The 20,855-nt window shown below is 51.5% G+C and overlaps 1 protein-coding gene across 2 annotated transcripts in view; it reads left to right on the top strand.

The window, feature by feature from the left end:
• Positions 1-2,139: 2,139 nt before the first annotated feature.
• SEPTIN9 (septin 9) overlaps positions 2,140-20,855 on the top strand; it is an 87,740-nt gene continuing 69,024 nt past the window's right edge. The window contains exon 1 of one of the 2 annotated variants that reach the window (XM_082067350.1): positions 2,140-3,053. In XM_082067350.1, coding sequence (XP_081923476.1) covers positions 3,032-3,053 — 22 coding nt within the window. In that variant the 5' untranslated portion in view covers positions 2,140-3,031. Of the gene's footprint in view, positions 3,054-3,331; positions 3,488-20,855 lie in introns of those variants that run through there. The other variant, XM_082067348.1, reaches the window with a different exon arrangement.

Here is a 20,855-nt window from a genome sequence, read left to right on the forward strand (position 1 = left end):
CTTCCTTGCTTTCTCTGCACCTGGCAGCATTTCCTGCTGGCTCCTGCTCCTGGTAATGTTTGAACCTGTGAGGTGGGGCGAGGGAAAGCGTGTGCGCCCCTGTGCCAGCCCGGCAAGCATGGGGAGGCAGCGGAGAAAGGCTGTTCTTTTGTTTCAGGTTCTTGTTTGCAAATGGACATTGGGTTTATTGTTATGGTAGATGGTGGTGGTTTCCTAGAAGTTGTTTTCCTCTTCCCCCTCCCCATGGCTCTGTCAAAATGAAGCCCTGGGGGTTCTTGAACCCTGAGAAAACAGCCCCAGCCAGGGGAAGAGTCTTCACTGTTCCCTTCCCAAACCCTGTATGTGCTTGCAACCTTTTTAACAACAGTATTAGAAAATGCAATATATTTTTCTTCCTCTATATAGACTTGTGCAATGCACAAACCACCAAATACCCGTTTAAACAGACACGTGGTGAGCTGCTCAAAAACTGAAGATAGTGAGGGATCCCCAGCCCTATAAGATACAAGTTGCTGGAACTGCACCCTCAAAGGGAGCAAATACCAACACTGGCATCGTGGGCACAGTGTGGCTGAGCACCCACCTCAAACACAGACACTCCAAAGCTGCTGCTACCTGTGGCGGTGGCAGGAGCACTTTGTAACCATTGCCTCAGAGACACACGACCGGACCTTAAAAGTGAATCCATTAAAACTTGAGGTCTTGGAGTCTGAATGAGGGCACCTACCTGAAGGTTTTATGAATTTGAAGTCCCATTGCGTTGTTCATTTGGGTTCATTTTCCCAAGTGCCTCATGGTGATCTGCCCCATGAGAAATTATGCCCTTTGTTTTTGTTCCTCCTGATCACCTGGGTCTTGAATGGGTTAAAGTCTACAAATGTGTGTGCTGCCCCCATCCCTTTTTCCTTTCTATTCACCTTCTTCCTTTTTAATACTTCCCCTGAGCTTTTCCCTTCCTCTCCAGCATAAGGAGTTCAGCAATAAAAGCCGCTCGGTGGAGGCAGCAAACTGGATTTTGTGCTGTATGGGGCTGTGCAGCTCCCTTGGGTTCTTGCTTTGTGTTTGGCACCTTTCTAGATCTCGGGCAGGAAACATGGTTCTGGTCTGTGCCTGGGAAAACATTGCTTATTGTCCTCTCTCTAGCGCCTTAGGCACTGGCAGCAGGAACATACAAAGCTTTAACTGCAAAGAACAAAAATTTGGGAAGGAATGTAAATCCCCCTGCCCAGGGAATAACCATCTGGGGATTAAAGAGGAATTTCCCCAATGGATGGACCCTCCTGCAGCTTCCTCCCACCAGCTGTGCCCCATCTCCTGTGCCATGGGGGTGCTGGCCTGAGCCTGCTGCTTGGTGTTGGCCGTGTTCCTGCCTCTGGTTTGGTGACAGTGACTCTCCATCAGCTGCTGTGTGACGAAGCACATGCATTTGATAGCATTTTTCATATTGAAAAACAATTCAAGGTAGCTCCAGGCTGTCCAAAGGTCCCAGCAGCGCCTGGAGCCTTTCTTTGGAGGTTTATTTATCCAACCAAGAAACAATTTGTCTTTCTGCCCTTGCTGTGGGGTGAAGTGCGAGGCTCTGTCACAGCTATCACACTTGTGATTTTTTTCCATGTGAACTGTGAGCTTTTTGTGGCAAAAAGTTTCACGTGTACCATGCTGAGCACACGAGGGTCCTGCCGGGACACCTGGCCTGTGGCAGCAGCCGTGACATCCCTGCTGGCATCTGCTGTCCCTGCCTCTGGGCTGCGGGGGGGATGGCTTGTTTGCTGGCTCTGGGCATGGAAGCTGTGTCCTCACATCTGGCTGGGTGACTCAGGCTCTGCGCTATCAATAGGAATTGGCAGCGGATGACACGGGAGGGTTGTGTGGGGCGGTTTGGGCAGCGCTGTGCCCACAGGCAGCGCGGGCATCGTCTCAGAGGTGCCAACGTGACGTCCCCGCTGCCTGCCCGGGCTGCCGGCCAAGTGGAAGTTTCCGAGGGATCAGCCCATCACTGCAGCCGTGCATCCCTCCATCCCAGCCGCGAGAGGAGGATCTGGCGACAGGCTGCGCTCCGCTCCCTCTGCATCCCTGTGTCCTGCCTGGGCATCCCGCGGAAGGAAAAGCACTCTCAAATTTTGCCTTATCTCCACTGTGGGACTGAGGAGAACACCAGGGACTTCTGCCCACGTAGAGACTTTTGGGTCGGCTGCAGAAATCCTGCCCTTGTTGCCGTTTTGCAGAGGGGCTCGGTGCCAGGGCCGGCGGCGCAGCTCTCCGGCGGGATGCACGGGGCGAGTCAACACGTGCGGCGCTGGGGTCCTGCCTGGTAGCAGCAGCAGCAGCAGCCCGTGATGCTGCGCTGGGAATGAAGTCAGCCTTCATCAGCCAAATAGTTTATGCATGAATCGGAACTTCAGACCTGGCAGGGTGGGGGAACGTGCAAGGATCCGTGTGCTTTTCAAATGCTGGAGCCAAGGAAGGAGGAGGGGAGAGAGGAAATAGCAGGAAAAATAAGACTGGGGAAAAGGGGAGAGATTTGAGAAGCTGGATGAGTTGTTCGCTCTGTTATTGTAAGGAGCCAAGTTCCTGAAGCATCTCCTGGTGGATATTAAGAGGGAGCTGTGGAGGCTGGAGCGTTCCCCGGACACTCGCATGCTGTAGCTTTAAGACTGTCTTCCAGAGGACTCGGGATTTCCAGTTTTCCTGCTCCTGGTGGAGTATTTCAGGGAGTTACGGGATTTTTTGGGTCATGCACCCCCTTTTTCTTTTTTCTTTCTTTCTCTTCCTATCTTACTCTTCCTTTTCATTTCAAAGAGACAAAGCTACTTCAGTTTGGAGCACAAACATATGATCAGCACATGGAAATGTGGTAATTTGGATGCATTCATGATTGCAACAGATTGAAGAAATTAGACCAGACAAAGAGCTTTTTTTGGAAGAGGAGGAGGAGGCAAGGCAAGGAGGGAGGGAGAGTGGGGGAAAGAAGGGGACGCCACCGAAAAAAGGGACGGCTGTGACACGCGAATGCTAAATATATCCTGTAGTAATGGAGAGGGACCGGATTTCAGGTAGGCTATTGATCTTTTAATATGTTGTGTTCTGTTTCTGCCCTCTTACCTTTCCAGCAGCTTCTGCACTTTAAGAAAAGAAACAACCACATATTCCGGGTGGATTGCAGCTGATTCCTTTTTTTTTTTTTTTTTTTTTTTTTTTGCAATGCTTCCTTTCTGCCTTTTTTTCTTTCCTCCATCCTCCTGAGCCCTCTAGACAGAAGGTGGTTCCAGCAGAAGCTGGGGCGGGGGGTGACGGGGGGGAAGCAAGGGGGAAAAAGAAACTGCTTTCTAGGTCTGGATTTCATTTGAGTCTGTCTCTTCCCCCCGGCTCCCATGTGCCGCACGGCGTGGGGGGATGAATGCTGAGCCTGTTAGCTCAGAGCTGCGAGCCGGGAAGAGGGAGGAAAATAGCCGAGCTCTTGGCATGGAGACGCGTTTCTGCTCTGAAGGTTGGCTCCTGAGTTTGTGTGTGTGTTGTGGTTGAGCTTTCTCTACTTGCCAAAAGTATCTTCCCCTGTTTTTTGCCCTCCCATCCTGGCTGGCAGGGCAGGAGCTGCCTGCGTGTCACGCAGCTGTTCCTTGCGCGATGCTGGAGCTGGTGGCCGGTGACCCAGCGTGGGCTTCACCTCGCTGGTCATGCGTGGGGGGCACTCGGATGGGTGGGGGAGAACAGAGGAATGAATAACTTCATTTAATTCCCCAGCTTCCCTGCAAATGCTGGCTAATGGTGCATGTCCGAGTGGTTCCAAAAGCCGCTCCTGGGTACGTCGAGCTGTCGGGGAGCGATGTTGCAGCGAGCTGCTTCAGGGATGGCCGCGACCGTAACCGTTTGCTTCCAGCTGCAGGGAGAGGGGGCAGGCAGCATGGTGTCACCCAGGGGCTCACTCCATGCATGGCCGGGGTGAAAGTGGGAAAGCGAGGGAGAGGGGGTGTCTTTGCTAAAATTGCAGAGCCGGTGTGCTGCAGCGCAAGGGGGGTGTCCCTCCTCCCACCCCGTGTGGCACCGCACAGCTCGCCCTCCTCCGGCATGGCAGCCTGGGGAGGCATGAGGCCCCGGCTCCTGGGCGTTCCCAGCCGGCTGCTGGGCATTGGCACTGGGAGGGAAACCACAGGGATGAGAGGAAACGCTCAAGCCAGGGTGGAGTGAAACTGTGGCCAGAGAAAGCTGCTCCTATGGCTGGTCTGTACCAGACCCACAGGGCTCCGTCCTGGGATGGGCTGAGAGCACCTGGTGCCCATGGATGAGGACTTACCTGCATTGTCAGCTTCCCGCTGTCTCTGGAGCGCGCGGACGGCACCCTCATCCCTCTGTCTTGCTTGTGCTTTCTCCTCCGGTTTGAGCCACTTCAAAGCATTCCTGAGAGCTGCTCGTAACTCCGACCGCTGTGGGTGTTGCAGCAGCGTGGGGCTGGATAGCCTCTGTCTCTACTAGGCAGGGATGCAGGGGAGAGAAGCGGGAGGCTGGGGGGTTTGATCCCACCATGGTTTGGCCTTTCACATCTCCCGTGACATCCTCAGTGCAGTGCTGGGTCCCTTTGCGCCGCACAGAGATGGTGGGGGCTCTGCAAAGGGTTGCTGGTGGGAAAGGGGACTCCCCAGTGATGTAATCTGAGGCTCTTTGTTCCAGAAGAGCATCAAAGGTGGGTTTCTCTCAGCCCTTTAGCTGCACATCACATTCAGCCATGAGGAGCACAGAGCCCTTGTGGCCAGGCTGGCTGTCACCTGCTCCCAAAGTGGGCAGGAGGACCCTGGGTGAGTGTCTTTGTGCAAAGGTGCGAGTGCTCTTGCTGGTCTCTGGGAGCACGAGTGATGTTTGCAAATCACCGATGGCCGGGTGCATACGTGTCTCACTGACTTCTGCTGGAACTGGCTCTTCTGTGGGTGGTTCAGATGTGGCTGAGCTGTGGGCAGGGATGCAGGCAGCAGGCAGGGCATGTGGGTGTGCTCAGCGGCCCGGGCCAGGTGGAACTAAGCATCACACGTGCTTTAACCTAAGGGGGTTGTGCTCAGGGGCTTGGTATAGGATGCTGAATGCACCCACCTCTGTCCTCTCCCAAACAAAAGTTGGTTGTGTGCTGTGTGGGACCGCAGTGCTGTGCTGACCATTTCTGCAGTGTTTCAGATGTGAGGCTCAGGCATGAAATGTGGCGTGGGGGGAGTGGATGGCAGAAGGGCTGGTTTTCTCTGCAGACCGTGGCTTGGAGAGGTCAGTGCAGGCTGGAGACCAGGCTGGATGGGGCTCTGAGCGACCTGAGCTGGTCAAGGTGTCCCTGCTCATGGCAAGGGTGGGACTGGATGGGCTTTGAAGGTCTCTTCCAACCCAAACTATTTTGTGATTCTACAAGCTGATGTGCCACAGGGCTGTGGGCTCTGGCGCTGCTGTGACGGTGGAGGAGAGGAGAGCAGAGCTCAGCCTGCCCTTGGCTCTCCCCGCTGTTGCCATGTGGACACTGGGAGAGCTGGGGCTTTGGCTTTAGTGATCAGCCAAAAGACTCAGTTGAAAGCAGATCTGTGCAGTCACTCTATTGGCCCAGAACATGCTTTTAATTAATAGTCTGCTGTGGGTGGGAACAGCTGACTCCTGAGTGGAGTGTGGGGCTGCTGGCCGGGGTGAGGACACCCCAGGGCGGGTGGGAGCTGGGCCTGGCCTCTCCTCTGAGGGCCGGTTTCCCACAGCTGCTGGGGCTCGGAATGTCCCATGGGATCTCCTCTGCCCAGGGAGAGCTCAGGCTTCCTTGCACAGAGCGGAGTCCCCAATGCAGCATACTGTCTATGAGGATGACAAGCACCTTGTGCTCCGGGGGAGGTATTGAAGGTATGAGATGATGCTGGTGACTGGTTCACTGGCTGCTCTGGAGCAGAGGGTCCTCCTTGGCCTCTGTAACAACGTACTAGTCCTGTGGGTGCTGGTGTAAGAAACAAGCTCATATAACCTTCCAGTGCCTTTTAATCTGGCTATACCATCTCTCACACATTTTCACAGGCTAATACTGCATGAGAAGCCTTAGCTCTAAATAAATTTATCTCCAAGCATCCTTCTGCGATGGTTTGGGGAGCTGTGCTTGGGGGCTGCTGTGTTCACATCTGCCCCTTCTCTCTGCCTTGCCAGATTGCTTTGGTGGCAGCAGCCTGGAGATGGCTCTCCTGTCTTTCCCTAGCAGATGGCTCTTTTGATTAGTGCAGATCATTCTACAAAGCCGTAATTGTTAATGTTTGGGGCCCCTTACCTCTTTGCAAAATTAAAACCATGGCCCACAGCACCGCAGGCAGTGGGGGTTTGGTTACTGTGATGATGGGGTGATGTGGGGGGTGCAGCTGTGATGGGAAAGGAGGTCTGGTCTCCCAGGTAAATTATTAATGTTGTCTTTAAAATTGCACTTTGAAAACTCATGCGAAGAGTTAACAAATGCTGAGTAGGTAATTGTAACACCTGACTGTGATGAGTGGCATGTGTTAGGCAGGGCCCAGCAGCTGGGAGTGCTGTAGGAGCTTGCAAGCAATCTGCTGAACCCCAGCAGGAAGGACGGATTGTTTATTAACCCATTGCTGGTCATTCTTGATCTTTCAGACATATTTCTACTATAGATAGGTTTGTGTGTGCATATTCAGAGTTTAACATAGTTTTATATATCACATGCACCTAAATGATCTGAGCAGCAAGGAGGCAGCCCCTGTTTGCAGTGTGTGGCTTTCAGACTAAATACATTAAGAGTTGAGAGCATCTTCAGTGGTCCCCAGAGCCACCTGGGAAGCACCAAGTGCCTGGACCTGAGCAGGACCAACAGGGGTAGTGACCCTTTATACAAATGCCAAAGGGTTGTTGGGAGGGAAAGTTCTGCTCCTTCATTTTGTTAATAGTGGTTAATCTTTAAAATACCTGTAGCAGGGCAGAGGGTTGGGGTTGCTTCTGATCACACTAGCTGTCTTTTCTGTCTCGAGTTTCTTGGTGTCCCTTTAATTCCTAGGAAATGACAAACAAAGGTCTGACGTATTTTTTTCATGGTTTTCTCACAGCTACACACCTTTTATCAAGCATTTTTCTTTTTCCTCTGATGTGACTTGCAGCACATCACATATGTGAGACACCAGATCAGGCATTTACAGCCTGAGTGGTTCCACCTTCTCTTAGATCCCACCGTGTTCATCCAGCCCTGGTGCCCAGGGACACCTTCCTGTGTGTCCTGCCTCTGGTGGCTGTTGGTCTGTCCTTAGCCCCTATCTGCTGTCAGTGTCCTGCTGCTGGTGTCCCTGTGTGGTGCTGACCCCACGGTTTGCTGTGGTGATGATGCCCTGTCCCTGAGGCCATGGGCTTGTGTGCTGTGCCCTGTAAAAACCACCTGCAGCTTTTTTCATCAGAGTCTTTTGTTTATGCATATACCTTCATCCTGGATGTTCCATAGTAACCTATTGTGACTGCAGGTTTCAGCTCATTTAGTTTTAAGTCCATGCAGGCTGTCTCCCAGGCAAGGGTTTGGGTTTTATGGGGCTGCAGACAGTTGTGTTTGCAGCACGCTCCATGCTGCTCCCGGCTTCCAGCTCCTGCCTGGCCAGCGGCTGCATTCCCACAGTTGTCTGAGACACGCCAAGGTATGAAGAATTATCCATTTCCTGAGGTCTGCTCTTAAATCTGCTGGAATACAACCCTGTTGTGGGGCACAACTTGCCTCTCACCTGACAGCACAGGTAATGCTTCTCAACATGGGTCTGTTGAAGTTGGCAAACCCCGGGGCAGGACCTCCCTTTGCTGCCTGCCCTCCCACTTCATGCTTTGCTGGACGACTCGGAGCCTCCCGGCAGAGCGATTCCCATGCTGCCGGGGTGAGGGAGGACGTTTCTCATGCAAGTCAGGGCCCTTCCAAGGTCCAGCATACCATAATGCTGAGTTAGGAGCAAGTACGTAGTTAGGGAAGTATGTCTGGGTCAACACATGTCTTCTGTTGCCTTAATGATCTCATGAAGCACAATATCTATGTCCTGTTGGCTTCTCCATGTGGTACTTGCAGATGTAACTAATGGACAGAATATTTTGCTAGAGAGCAGCGATGCTTCGTGCTGCAAATGCTGTAGTCAAGCTCAGGGCTTTGCAGCTGGACCCTGACATTGTATGAGCAGTAGGGAAGGTCCTGGTGGGCCATGAGTCCCATTTTTATGAGCTGTCTTATAGCTGAGAAAAAGCAATGTCTGTGGACAGTGTGCCTTTTACACTGAGTTTCTTGGGCTATACCTACTGCTGCTTCGCAATGGCTTCTGTTCACAAGGGCACCTTGTGAGCACCCACACTGAAAATTAGTTTCCCTATGATCATCTCTGAGTAGGATACAACACCTTTCTGCTTCTCCTCTAGCACTTCAGGGTGCTGCTGTTTTATTTGTTTGTCCTGTGCTGGGACCTGGGTACTGCGTCCTTGGCGCAGGAATATCGTGAGCCCGTGGTGCTGGATGGAGCTGCTGTTTGAGCAGCGGATGAGGTGAAATAGCCCTTCAGTGGAATGTTCAACAAAACGATGGGATACTGATGCCAAGAGTGTTATTAGAGAATTTTAAACAGCTCTGTTTTGTGGCTTGGGGGGAAAATGGATGTGATTTTACAGGTGAATAAAACACATTAGTTTTACAAGCGATAATCACACAATAAACCTGAAAGTACTTTTTTTCATAGAACAGCCCGGGTTGGAAGGGACCTCAAAAGATCACCTGATTCAGCCTTTTGCGGGAAGGGGAGCCTAGGTGATATTATCTTACCTAGCACTGTGTCCAATGGGGACTCTACCGTGGCCCTGGGGAGGTTGTTTCAGTGATTGATCGTTCTCACGGTAGAAATACCTGCTGCCTGGCCTGGTGGGGACCCTGGCTTGGGGGTGGTATAGTTGGGAGACTTGTCCCAAACCATGGTGGTCCTTTCCTCTTCCCAGGAGTGTTTCATGTGAACTGCTATGTTGCTGTGACAGTGCTGTAGGCACCCCAGCTCCAGTCAGAGTTTTTGGGTGATGACTGAGTGTACCTGGAGAAAAGGTCTTGATGACTTATGGAGTGAATTGCCTGGAGCTGCACAAGTGATCTGTGTCTGATCTCCCACTTGCCAGTCCGGAGACCTGTTTCCTTGACTACACTGCCTGTAAAAGAGAGAGAAGAGGCTATTTTAACTGCTTCAGCTGGCCTTTGCAAACCTATATGCTCCAGAAACTCCTTACTGCTGCTTGCTTAGCACATGTACAGGGGGGTTCCCTGCTTAAGAAGCATCTTGGTTGGCTGCTTTAACTACCTGAATGCCTCCAAGAAGTTGGTACCTGCTGAGACCAGATGACTGAGGTCCCTGAACTGACTTTGCAAGACCTCAGAGGGGGTCATTGTGCATTTCAAGTGAGAATATCAGCAGCTGTATCCCAGCAATCTTGATAGCTGGTTTCTAGGGGACTAAGGGCAGGATATTATCATCCCTAGGGGCTTCAAACTTACGTCTATTTGATTCATGAGTCTTTCACTCCCAGTGACTCATCCCCATCCCCAGGGGTTCATCAGGGCTGGGAACAGGGTGCCCATGGCCCAGGATGTGACAGATCGTGGGACCCCCCTGTCCCGAGGACAGGGCAGGGATGCTCAGCCTTGGGAAGCGGCGATGCTGGGCTGCTCGCCTGGCTCCTGCACGCCAAAGGCTGGCGGGGGGTGCGTGTCTGTCTGCTGGCACCCACCCCGGGCAGGAGGCCCAGGGGACGCTCTGGTGCTGCTGCTTTCCCTGCCGTTCCCAGCTCCGGGGGGCTGGAGCTGCCCGCGCCGGTGCCGTTAGGTGGCGGTGTCCGGCTGCTGGAGTGGAGCCTGCGGGGGGGCTGCCCGGTTCTCCTTGTCCTCCCCGTGCCCCAAACCTCTGCCTGCTCATCCCCGGCACCTCTGGGTCCCCTGGGAGCTCCCTGAACCCCCTGGCTTGAATGTCACCTTCAGAAGCAGGAGCAGGACATTCACTGCAGTTGTGTTCAGCAGTAAAAAGGCAAATAACTGCTGAGGGTTACAGCAGAGGATAGTAAATTCTGATGCATGCGTACATGGAGGGATTTTATTCAGCAAAATAAATTGATATTTTTCACTACATTGCTAAAAGCATCTGGATATCTCTCTCCTAAACAGATTCACTTTTTGGCAAAGCTTTTATTTACTAGTGAGTTGGGACTTAAGCTGCACCAGGAGGGAATGATCTCGTGGCAATTAGAAGCGGGGCTGTCAGAGTCCTTTTCCTGTTCTTCCACTAAACCGCTCTGTATCCTTGCGTAAATCATTTAACACATGTGCTCTAACTTCCTATATAGAAAATGAGGTAGATATTTTCCGCTTTTCATAGGCACTTCAGGATCCTCTGCTAGACAGCTGCGAGGGATTTGACATGATAAAGCTGGGAATTTGAGCCCTTTGAGATGCCGGCACCTCTGTGCAGGGCTGGGATGAGGCTCCTTGCGGGGTGGAGGTGATGGCTGGTGCTGCTCTGGGATGTGGGGCTGGGGAGTAGCTGAACATCAGGCTGGAGACACGAATCATTCTCATTGGATCTTTCTCTGCTGGGGAGTAAGGGCCAAAGAGCAAGACTATGGGATTTATTCCTGGGATGTCATGTCTGTCCCTTGGTCACTGCAGACATGGCAAGTGCAGACAGAGCATCTTCCAGAGGGGCTCTGGTGCTGAATGGTGCAAAATGACCCACTGGTGCTGTGTTCACAGCTCAAGCACCACCAAATGTGTCTCTTCTCTGCTCATCAGCGAGAGCCATCGGACTCTCTGCATTTCACCAAGGAGATGGAAGAGTATGCAAACCCATTCATACTCCCCTGCTGTCTTCTGCTGCTGACCTTCAGCTGAAGTTTTTAAACGTTGTCTTCTCCCCCAGAAGATGATCTGCTGCTGGTACAGACCTGACATTTCCCTCAATTTGTCCTCCCAAGTCCCCTCCCTGAAGCATTCAGCACTTTTGCTTTCTTGCTGTCTTTCTCCCCTGTGGCATCTCTTGGCTTCGTGATGTCAAGGGGACTTGGAGTGACAAAGCTGGAGCTACCAGTGCAGAAATGCTCACCAGAACAGCTTGTGCTTAACCGTTCACTGATTTATCGGGATAGATGCAAAGCAGGCAAACTTGAGAGTGGATGAACTGTTGGGCCAGGAAATAGGTCTTCAGCACCTCAAATATTTACAATTTCTTTCCCCTCTCATATTTCCAAGGGTTCAAGTGGAGAATTGATTGAATCCAAGTTCAGCTGCCTAGAAAGGGCTGGTTGACATCTGTATTGACAGCTGCTCCCCGGGGAAGGGGGCCCTGTTGGAAACTGCCATGTTGGTGAGCAGTTGACTGGTTGTGTTTTGTTTCTTTTTCCAGAAAACACGAAAAATTCCCAGTGGGTGGAGAGGGAAAGTGAACGATGGAAATTGTGTGTCTCGTGCTCTCAATTGAAACACACCCTGGGGGAGGCACATCCTCCATAAGAGGAACAGCAGTGTTGGCCACGAACCAGGAAACCCTTCCCTCCCCGGGCAGCGAGAGCTGAGAACCGTAGGCAGCGTTTCCATCCAGGAAGGCTGTTCCTGGTTCCTCTTCTTGTACTTCTTCACCCCCTGGGACACCCACCAGAGTGGCCTGTTTAAGTGCAGGTTGTGCTTAGGGGCTTTATCCATTTTGTTCATTTATTTTCTAGCAGACTGGTGTTACTGGTAGTGCTGGGCTCTGTACTCAGGCTATTCACTGGTTGTGCTGTGGGGGGAATGTTGTCAGATTTTGAGTAATGCCCTCAGCATTGGCCGGGGTGCGTGATTTGGATCCTGCTTCCAGCCTTGCTCTGGAATGATCTGGCAAGAGGTGTGTTGTGGAATTGCTCCTTGCTTGGCTCAGATACACGTGTGTACCCAGGGCTGTGCTGAAGCTGGGTGGCTAAACCTGACTTTTCATTATATGGCTGATCCCCAGATGGGTTCAGATCTGTCTCTGGTGTCCTCTACTCACTGCTGTTGCTGCTCCACTTGCTGTCCCGAGGCTGCTCAGAAGGGGCCCTTCATCTGCAGCTGGAGAGGAAACTGCATCTTGCCCTGTACGAAGGCAAGAAGGGGACAGCCAGCAGCACAGGGGACCGGGGTGGGGAGGAAGGGGATGTGCAACAGCTGGTGGTGAGAGGTGGTTTAGTTGTAGAGGCTGAACGGCTGCGAGGCAACTGCATGAACGGGAGTGCTGCAGACCCGGGGGAAGGAAAAATGAAATACTTTAGAGAAAAGGGACTTGAGAGACAAAAGGAGGGATATCAGGAGGGCTTTGCAGCAGCAGGGGTGGGGTCTCAGCCTGAGCTTTCCCTTTCTTGGCTGGATGCCTTCCTCCCCCTCTTCTCGCTGCCTTCCTCCCCCTCCTCTCTCTGCAAACGGTGTTTCCTCTTGCAGGACAGTAGAGAAGAGACCCGGACCCACTCCAGCTCTGGGAAAGCTTGGGCTTGCCTCCTCGCCCTGGCTTTGCTCATCTGCCAGACCCTGTGTGTAGCAAGGGGAGGTTTATTTTATTGCTGGTTACCTGCAGAGCAATGCGGATCCCTCTGTGAATCTAAACAATAAGCAGACAGTGCGGGCCCCATTTTTCTACATTGAAAGAGTTCATTATACAGCATTTAAGTAGCCATCAAAACTGAGCAACTTATTCCTTTTGTTTGATTAAACTCTCCCTTGTACAAGAATGCACATTGTCTCGGTGGCCACCAGCGCCCTGCTCGTGGTGGGAGCCCCTCTGTGCCCTGGCAGCAGCGAGCGTTGCACAACATAAATCATGGGAAATCCGGTTCTTTGTCAGACATGCTCTTCAAAGGCACCTTGGTTACACTCAGGACATTCTGCTGACAGATTTTCCCATGAAATAAAAAGTGCGAGCTGCTGATGTACAAACGTACCTGACGTTTAAACTTTTGCTGTCAAATTTTACTGCTGCTGGCGTAAAATCCAGAGGGCGTGATGGTGTAAAACCAAGGATAGCTTTAGGGGACAGAAATTGTCTGAACTTTAACAGAAGTTCACGTTGTGTTTTGAGTTGAAATTCAGGTTGCTGCTTTTCCCAGGTACGATACCTGCTTCCCTTCAGGAGCTGGTGCACGGTCCCTGTGTGCAGGACAAGGCTGGGAAGGACAGACAGAAGCAGGACTGTTCACTAATTGCTGCTGGCCATCAGGGGAAACTGTTTGAGTTAATTGAACTGTCTCTCTCACTTCTTTCTCTGTTTAAACAGTAAGTAAGGATCATATTAGACCATGTAGGTTGGTTGTGTCTGTGGGATGTGTATAATGTGGCAAATGTGAGGATGGCAAAGATAGTGCATGAGGCTTGGAGGCATCACCTCCATCCAAAGCCCATGTACCTCTTGCTGTTCCCACCTCTGCCTGTCCCAAGATACTCAGCTCCCAGTGACTGTCACATGTGTCCCTCCTGTCACTTTAGGTTTTGGTTCTGAGGTTCCTGATTTGCCTCTGTTGTCTCTTGGATAGCTTAAGTCTTTTTCTTGTCTTCAGGAAAGTGACTTAATGTCAATATCTTTAAAGCCATTCTGAGGCTGTTACTCAAAAGTGAGTATAAGATTTTTTTTATGTAGATATGTCAGATCCATCATCAAAATAACCCATCAGAAATATCCCCTTCATAGCACTCTCATTCATATTGCATGGACTTAATAAAGCCAAGCTGACTTCCAGTATTCTTCCTGTCTTGGAGGAGTGCTTTAAAAACAAACAACAAACCTGGTGTTTTCCAGCGGAGATGCAGCATTTGCTCTGCAGGGAGCTGGTTTCTCTCAGGAAATGCTGGAAGTGGCCGTTTGGATTTGATACCTGGCTCATCAGCTGGATCTGTGGTGAACAGGAACATCTTACATTGCAAGGACTTCACTGTTTTCCATTTAAATAGGAAGCTGCCTTTTGGATATTAAGAGTTAAGGGCAGATTCTTGACTGACGTGGACTGTCAGAGCTCCACCAACTCCAGCAGCTGGAAGCGTATTCCCTCGCAATCCTGCTGCGCTTGGCATTTTCCTTGGGTTATATAAACATCCCTGTTTTATAGATGAGGCCAGGACATGCAATCTGCAAATTGCTGACAATCCCTTGCAAGATGCGGAGCTGCACCAGAAGCTTTGGCAGCCCCGTGACGTTGGGGAGGGATGGGAGTTGCCTTGGGCAGAGCAAAGCTATTGGGATCCTGCTTTGGGTCAGCCCAGCACGTGCTGCTGCTGAAGTTGTCAGGAGCTGATTGAGACACAACAAGAGGCTCAAGCCTGAAGTACCTGCACAACAAAAGGTCCTCTTCAGGAGTCTGGACTTGCTTGTGTAGCTCCACCTCCTTGTGCCTTCCTAATCCCCTGTCCATGCAACTGTCCATGGGCTTGGGATGCTGCCAGCCAGACCTGCACACCCACAGCACCTCAATCAGGCTTTTCTCTCTAGGAAGGTGTAGGAGTTGAGGTTTATCTCTATGCTGGCAGGCAAAGGAGGATGCTGCACCTCTGGGAGCTTCTGGGGGCTGGGTGGAGTGGGAAAGCGGAGAAGCAGGATATGGGCTTTGAGGAGCTGTGTTTCATGGGGTTGCCTTCAATCTAGGGTGCTTTGGGATTTCCAGGGGCCCTGGAGAAAGAATGTAGCCATAAATCTGGGTCATAAATATCAGCTCCTTGCTCTTCTAGTGATTTCTGACACGCTGTGCTTTTTTGACACCAAATGCAGCAACTGGCTGTAATCCACAGGGGCTTTTCTTGGCTCTCAAGCTTGAGAAAGTGCTCACTCCAAACAGGCTTGGCTGTAAAGAGCTTCCAGCTCTGGGTGTGAAGGTTAGAGGGGAAAGGAAGCAAAAGCGCAGCATTGTGAGGTTCCTTCATCGCCAGGCTGGGGGATTTTTGTTGTCCTCAAAACTGAGCTTTGGGAGGCTCGATGGGTGATGCTGTGGCCGCTTCTATGGGACCTTCCAGCATCACAGCTCCAGGAAAGCTGCACAGCTCCCTCAGGAGAGCAGCTAAGGGAAATGCAGACTGAGTACATCCTGTAAATGCCAAACAGGTCTGACTGCTGGGGCTGGAAATTAATCCTGGGGTGACTGTTGTGGGCTGGAGGAGCCCTTGCTATAGAGTAAAGATAGACATCCAGTCTCTCTATTGTCATCTAAAAGACCGGGAGCGGTAATGAGATGCAAAGACGTCCTTGTCTTTGAGATGGGAACATTTTCAGGAAGCCCTAGACAGTGTGAGACTTCAACTGCCTCTGGGTTGGGATGTTTCTCCTTGGAAGATCCCTGGTTCATCCCCTGCAAACCATCCTGCTGCTGTGTAATGTGAACTCCGGTCAGGCCTTGCCAGGCAAACCCCTGGCTGTGCCTCAGTGTGGAGAGGCTGTGGCTGTTTCCTTATGAGGGTTTTATTTTGCTTTGTTCCTTAGTCAGCTCTCTTTGAATTTTGCCAGATCTTCTCTCTATTAGCTAGAAGTTTTTTAGATGTCGAAGGAAAGCACTGTGTTCACAATCATTTTTTTAAATGCCTAATTTGGGAAAATAAAGAGAATTGTTTGATAGTACTGCTCTGCCTCTGACTAACGTGAATCGGTAGGGCTGTGCAGAGGGAGACCGCCTGGTTCTCAGGATGAGGATGGATTGTCTTTGTGTTCTCAAGCCTGCAGATGCTCAGCACATCTGGCATGGGAGCGCTGGGCTGGACTGTTTGCCTTCTTTAGTGACTGGAAGCAATCCAGCCTGCCAGTTCCTGCAAGCTCATCTGTGGTTTAGTGGATAATACTGATCCTTGTTCAACTCCCACGCTTTTGTGCAAGAGGGTAGAGAGGACTTTGGAGAGCTTGTGCTGTGCTGGATCCCAGCGCACCACTATGGAGGGCAGTGTGAATATTCATTGTGCTGCAGAGTTCTTGCCTTGGAGTTGTAATGAAATGCTTTTTATTACATAAGAATGACCATGAAAATCATGGCAGGTTGTAGCTGGTCAACATGTGTAAATGATGTAGGGCGGCAGCAATAACTGAAGAGGAACGGTTGTTTCTTTGAACTCGAAGTGTCTTCACAAGTGCACTTACAGGAGTTTGACTTCTGCTGACGTTGTCTCCATCTCTGCCAGGATGATCGTGTGTTGTCTGTGTTCCTGTGCAGTTGTGAGGCTGGCTGTAGTCAACACATGGTTGACTGAGCTCAGAAACCAGGAGCTCATCAATCTTTAGCCGTGATGGCTGCAGAGATGAGCTATGTGAACCTGCATTTTCTCAAGTAATCAGCAAAGCTGCTGAGCGATGCAAATTGAAGTGACAGCCAAGTCAAGACTGATCTGCTAGACAGGAGCCTGCAGGCTTTATTCTGCACCAACGTGACTAAAAGCAAGTCCAAGTGTCCCAAACCTTGTTATCCTCAGCAAACTGAGGACGGTCTAGTGCTGTTGGTGGTGTGTTCATATCACATCTAATGAGCAACTTGGTGAGACTGTTCCTTGTCCACAGAGCAGAGGGGACATGGTGAGCAAGAGGTGATATTGGCTTTCAGTGCTAGGATGTCCCTTGGCCTTTCTGTCCTGAGTGACAGCAGGACACAGATGGGTCCCCTGGACAGGGTGAAGTGGTTCTTCATGTCCAAGAGTTTGTTTCAGATGGGCCTCACCAAAGCTGCGAAACACTGAAGCTTTTAGCCACATCTGATGGGAGGATGCTGTAGCTGCACAACAGCGCTGCCCTCCATCTGTGGATTAATGCCGATGAAGGTGTTTAATGAAGACAGGAGGTTACACCGAAGAGCAGGACAGCACAGAACAGCGCAGAATTTGCGAGCAAGCCTGGCAGTTCTGCCTGCGCCCCTGCCTCCCTTAAATCTGTGGATATACAGAAGATAAATGAGGTGAGCAGACTTCGGTATGAATGTGGCTGGCAGCAGAGGCAGATCACAAATTAAACATGTGCATTGCGAGAAGGGGCCTTTCTTGAGGCAGACAGAGAGTTCTGCTGTTGCCATGCAGTCCTATTTATCTCCAGCTCTGATGATGAGCATCATTATACATGTATTTATATGAAGCTTGGCTGCAAAATGGCTCATCATCCTCAAGTGTTCTCTTTTCTTTTTTTTTTTTTTTTTTTTTTTTTTTTTGAGCAAGTCTGTAACTTTACTAAATACTCCTTTTATTATGCTGCCAGGGGCTCTCCCAGAGGCCAGTAAAGGAGGTGGCCTGTTTGGCCACAGTGGTAACCGGACCGGAGGTTCAATTCCTATGTGTCTTAAATCTGTCTGCAGACTGGCAAGCGACCAAGTGGGCACTTCTTTCTCCAAGTAATTGACTGCTTATGTGCAAATCGGCCTCTATCTGCTTCCACGATGCCTGGCTCACCAGTCACACAAGTCACGCATCCTCTGCCATTACGCTTACAAACCTTGCACAGCCCAGGCTGTGCAGGGGATGGGGAGAATGGGGACAGCCCAGCCCTGCTGCTGCATCAGGCCACTGTCCTTGGCTCCGAGCGAGCACCCGGAGATGCTCTGGACCGTTAGCACTTCTCTGCAATGTATGGAATGGCTGTCCATCCTCCAGCTGGCAGGCAACGCTCTCCTGAGTTACAACCAAGTATTGTGGAGAAGATTTGTTTGGAATCCACCTCAAGAAATGCAGCCAGAGCTGGAGATGAGATGCCCCTGGCAGGGGATGCACAGACCTGTGCCCAGAGCTGGTGGCAGCAGCATGTGTCTGCAGAGTGACTGAGGGTCCTTGTTGGGAGGGTGCTGCTGATATCTCAAGGCACATGTTTTTGCAGGGGGGCAATCCCCAGGGACCTGGGCAATGGTTTGGGGCAGCAGGGAGTTTTATTTGACTCTCAGGAATGTTGTCTGGTTGTTAAACCAACCAAGCTGGGGTACTGTGGTGCAGGGGGGGATTTTTCTGGAGGGTGAGGGGAAAAGGAAGGTATGTAAAGACAGAGCTCAGGTCTGGCAATTTCTTTCCTTGTGTTAACATAAACATGGCTGTGTTGGTCTGCCCCATGATGACTTGCTTGGGAATAACAGTATCCCTTGAGCTTAGAGACACTGCCAGTCCCTGCTGAACAAGAGAAGCTGATGCTTAATGCACACAGCGCTTTCCTTTAAAAGGAAAAACATTTCAGATTTTGTTTCTACCTTGTTTTAACTTTTTCTAAACAAAGGCAGTTTAATTCTGTTGGTGGAACATGTGGTCCAGTACTCCCTGACCTGGCATGGTTATTACAGGCGTTGGCACTGCACATGAAGACCAAGTATCAACAAAGAGTCAAGACAATGAGGCTGAGCTCACTGCAGAGCGTGTGTGGTGGGGCGGCAAGCAGAGACAACCTGCCTGGGGTCTGGAGATGGCAGAAGAGCTAACAGCAAGCAGCCACCATGTGAACTTCTTGTTGCAGCATAGCTTGGTGAGATGACAGCGGCCACGTCTCATGGAATAGAGAATTTGCCTTGTTCCCCTTTTCATGGGGGGCTTGGCCGCAGGGGTTATGGGCATGAACGGGCTGCGTGTGGGTGGAGATAACCCAGCCCTGCCTGTCACTGCGAGGGAGGAGACCCAGCTCTGCTCTTTCAGGACACTGGGACCCTGCAGTCCTTGATTAGAAACTAAAGCGGCAGAGCTAATTGCCTGCCAGCCTGCAGCAAGATGCTTTGTACAACAGCCCAGGGAAGGGCTGTGTCTCACAGGTAATGGCAATGCAGATGCTGCTGAAATGTCTGAGTTTCACCCTGTTCCAGGACCCCAAACTCAGCCCGTCTCCAGGGTTTTACTATCCTGCTTGTTGGGGGATTGCCAGCGAGGAGTTTCTCTCCCCCTCGTACTGCTGCTGGAAATCTCCTCCTCTCCCGCCTGGCTCGGTGCCGTCTCTCTCCGTGGCTGGTGCTCTAGCCCCAAACACGCTCATGGGCCCCTTTCCCATTTAGGGCAAATGTTGGATGGCCCCTGATGTTTGCCTGCTTGCAGCCTTTTTTTTTTTTTTAGTACTCTTTTGTTTCTGGAGGCTCAAATCCCCAGTGTCCCCCAGCCGTGTGTGCCAGCTACGGGCAGGCATGGATGGGGGGTAAACCCAGTGCTGAACTGCCCTGGATGAGGCTCAGTGTTGACAGTCTTTTCTAGCAGACAGGGTGAGCCTGAGGGTGGTGGTGACAGTGGCAGGTTCCTCCTGCAGTAATGATTTAACCTCAGCAGAAACCAGTGCCCTGCAGCAGGGAGCCCACGGGCACGGGGCTGTGCACGGGTGAGAGCCGGGGCAGGTGGAGGTGGCCGAACACGTGAGAGGGAATTGAAGGAAACTCCTGTAAAAGTCTGCGTGTTGAATCAGGGTTTTTTTTTAAATCACTATTTTAAAATCAACTGTGCAGCTTCTGCATCTGCAGGAGAGGCTGAGTCTGTGTTTAGCAGTGCTGGGTATCTGACATGTGGGGTGTGGAGCAAAGGCTGGTGTGCTGGGAGCTGATGGGTGACCTGGTCCTGCCCCACTTTCCCATCAGGAGTCCCAGTGCCCGTGCTGCCTCCTGGATTTGGGGTAGATCCCTTGAACATGCAGCGTGGGGTTGCTGCTTTCGTGCTGCCCAGCACAGCTTGGCCACCCTGATTATACTGGGATTATCTTGTTTGTATAAATCTGAAAGAGTTGTAGTAAACTTCTTGAGAGGATGATTTAATGAGATGTGAAACCTGAGACAAACCCTCTTTGGAGGCAACTGGTCCCTCCTCAGGTCTAGGCTGGCCCATCTCCTTCCAAATTGCGCTCCCTGAGACCAGGAGTTTGTTACAGCGCTGATCTTATCTAATTTTATGTACATGTCTGTGTTGGACCTGCTGAGCTCTCCCAGGCAGCAGTGGAGCTGAGGGCACAGTTCCCCTTGCCAGAGCATTACAGGGCAATGCTGGGGACACCCAAATTTCCATCCACATGGCGACAGGAGTGCACAGCCCATGGATTTTGGCAGCCATGCCTGTCCACTTGTGTACCCTTCCCACCCTTGTGTGATGGAGCTGGAACAAAGGGAAAGCTGCTGGCAATGCTCGCTGCTGTGCGGATGCTGACGGCCACACCTCAGCATCCCCGCTGGCAGTTTTGCTGGCATTTGCCAAAGCCTTTGAAAGGAAAACCGTATTCATTCTTCCTCTGCTTCCTTTCCTCCTGCCCTCGTGTCCTCCTCCCGCTGTGCATTGAGCTCCTGGGCTGCCCGGAGGAAGCTCAGTGGGTGTGGGGCTGCGGCTCTGTCTGGGAATTGTTCTTATCAAACTGGTTTATGTCAAAAAGAAATAATAATAATAAAACCTTTGGTGGTGAGCAGGGAGATGGGGAGGTACAGCTGCTCCTGAGGCCTGACCTGCAGTTCACGGTGCTTCCTGAGCATTTATAGGGAGTTTTAGGGTCTTTGTGCTGTTGCAGATTTTGTTGCTTGCTTGAAATCTCTCAGAGGAGCAGGGGGAAACAACCAGGGGCTGGTGCAGGGAGTGTGAGCTGCTGGAAACAGCTCTCTGAGAAGCAGGGAAGGAGTATAAGAAAAGTAATTTTCCTGCCACAAGCTTGGTATATTATGACTGGAAAGTTCTGGGTTGAAAAGGTTGTGAGCAGGCGGCTCAGAGCAGCAGAGGCAGCGGCTCTAAGAGCCGCTTTCCCAGCTCGTACCCAGCTCTGCAGCGGGACAGGGGGTCCCATGGGGGCCTGGTGGTGCAGTGTGATGGGAATGGGATGGTGAGCTCTGGAGGGATGAAGGATGGTGCCTGAGGCAGGTGGGAGGTGAGGATGGAGTGGGATTTGCCCCCAGGGCAGTGGGCTCGGTGTGGACAGCCCGCTCCATGCCTGCCCACT

The sequence above is a fragment of the Streptopelia decaocto genome (genome assembly GCF_964273445.1).
Source record: "Streptopelia decaocto genome assembly, chromosome: 16".
Lineage (NCBI taxonomy): Eukaryota > Metazoa > Chordata > Aves > Columbiformes > Columbidae > Streptopelia > Streptopelia decaocto.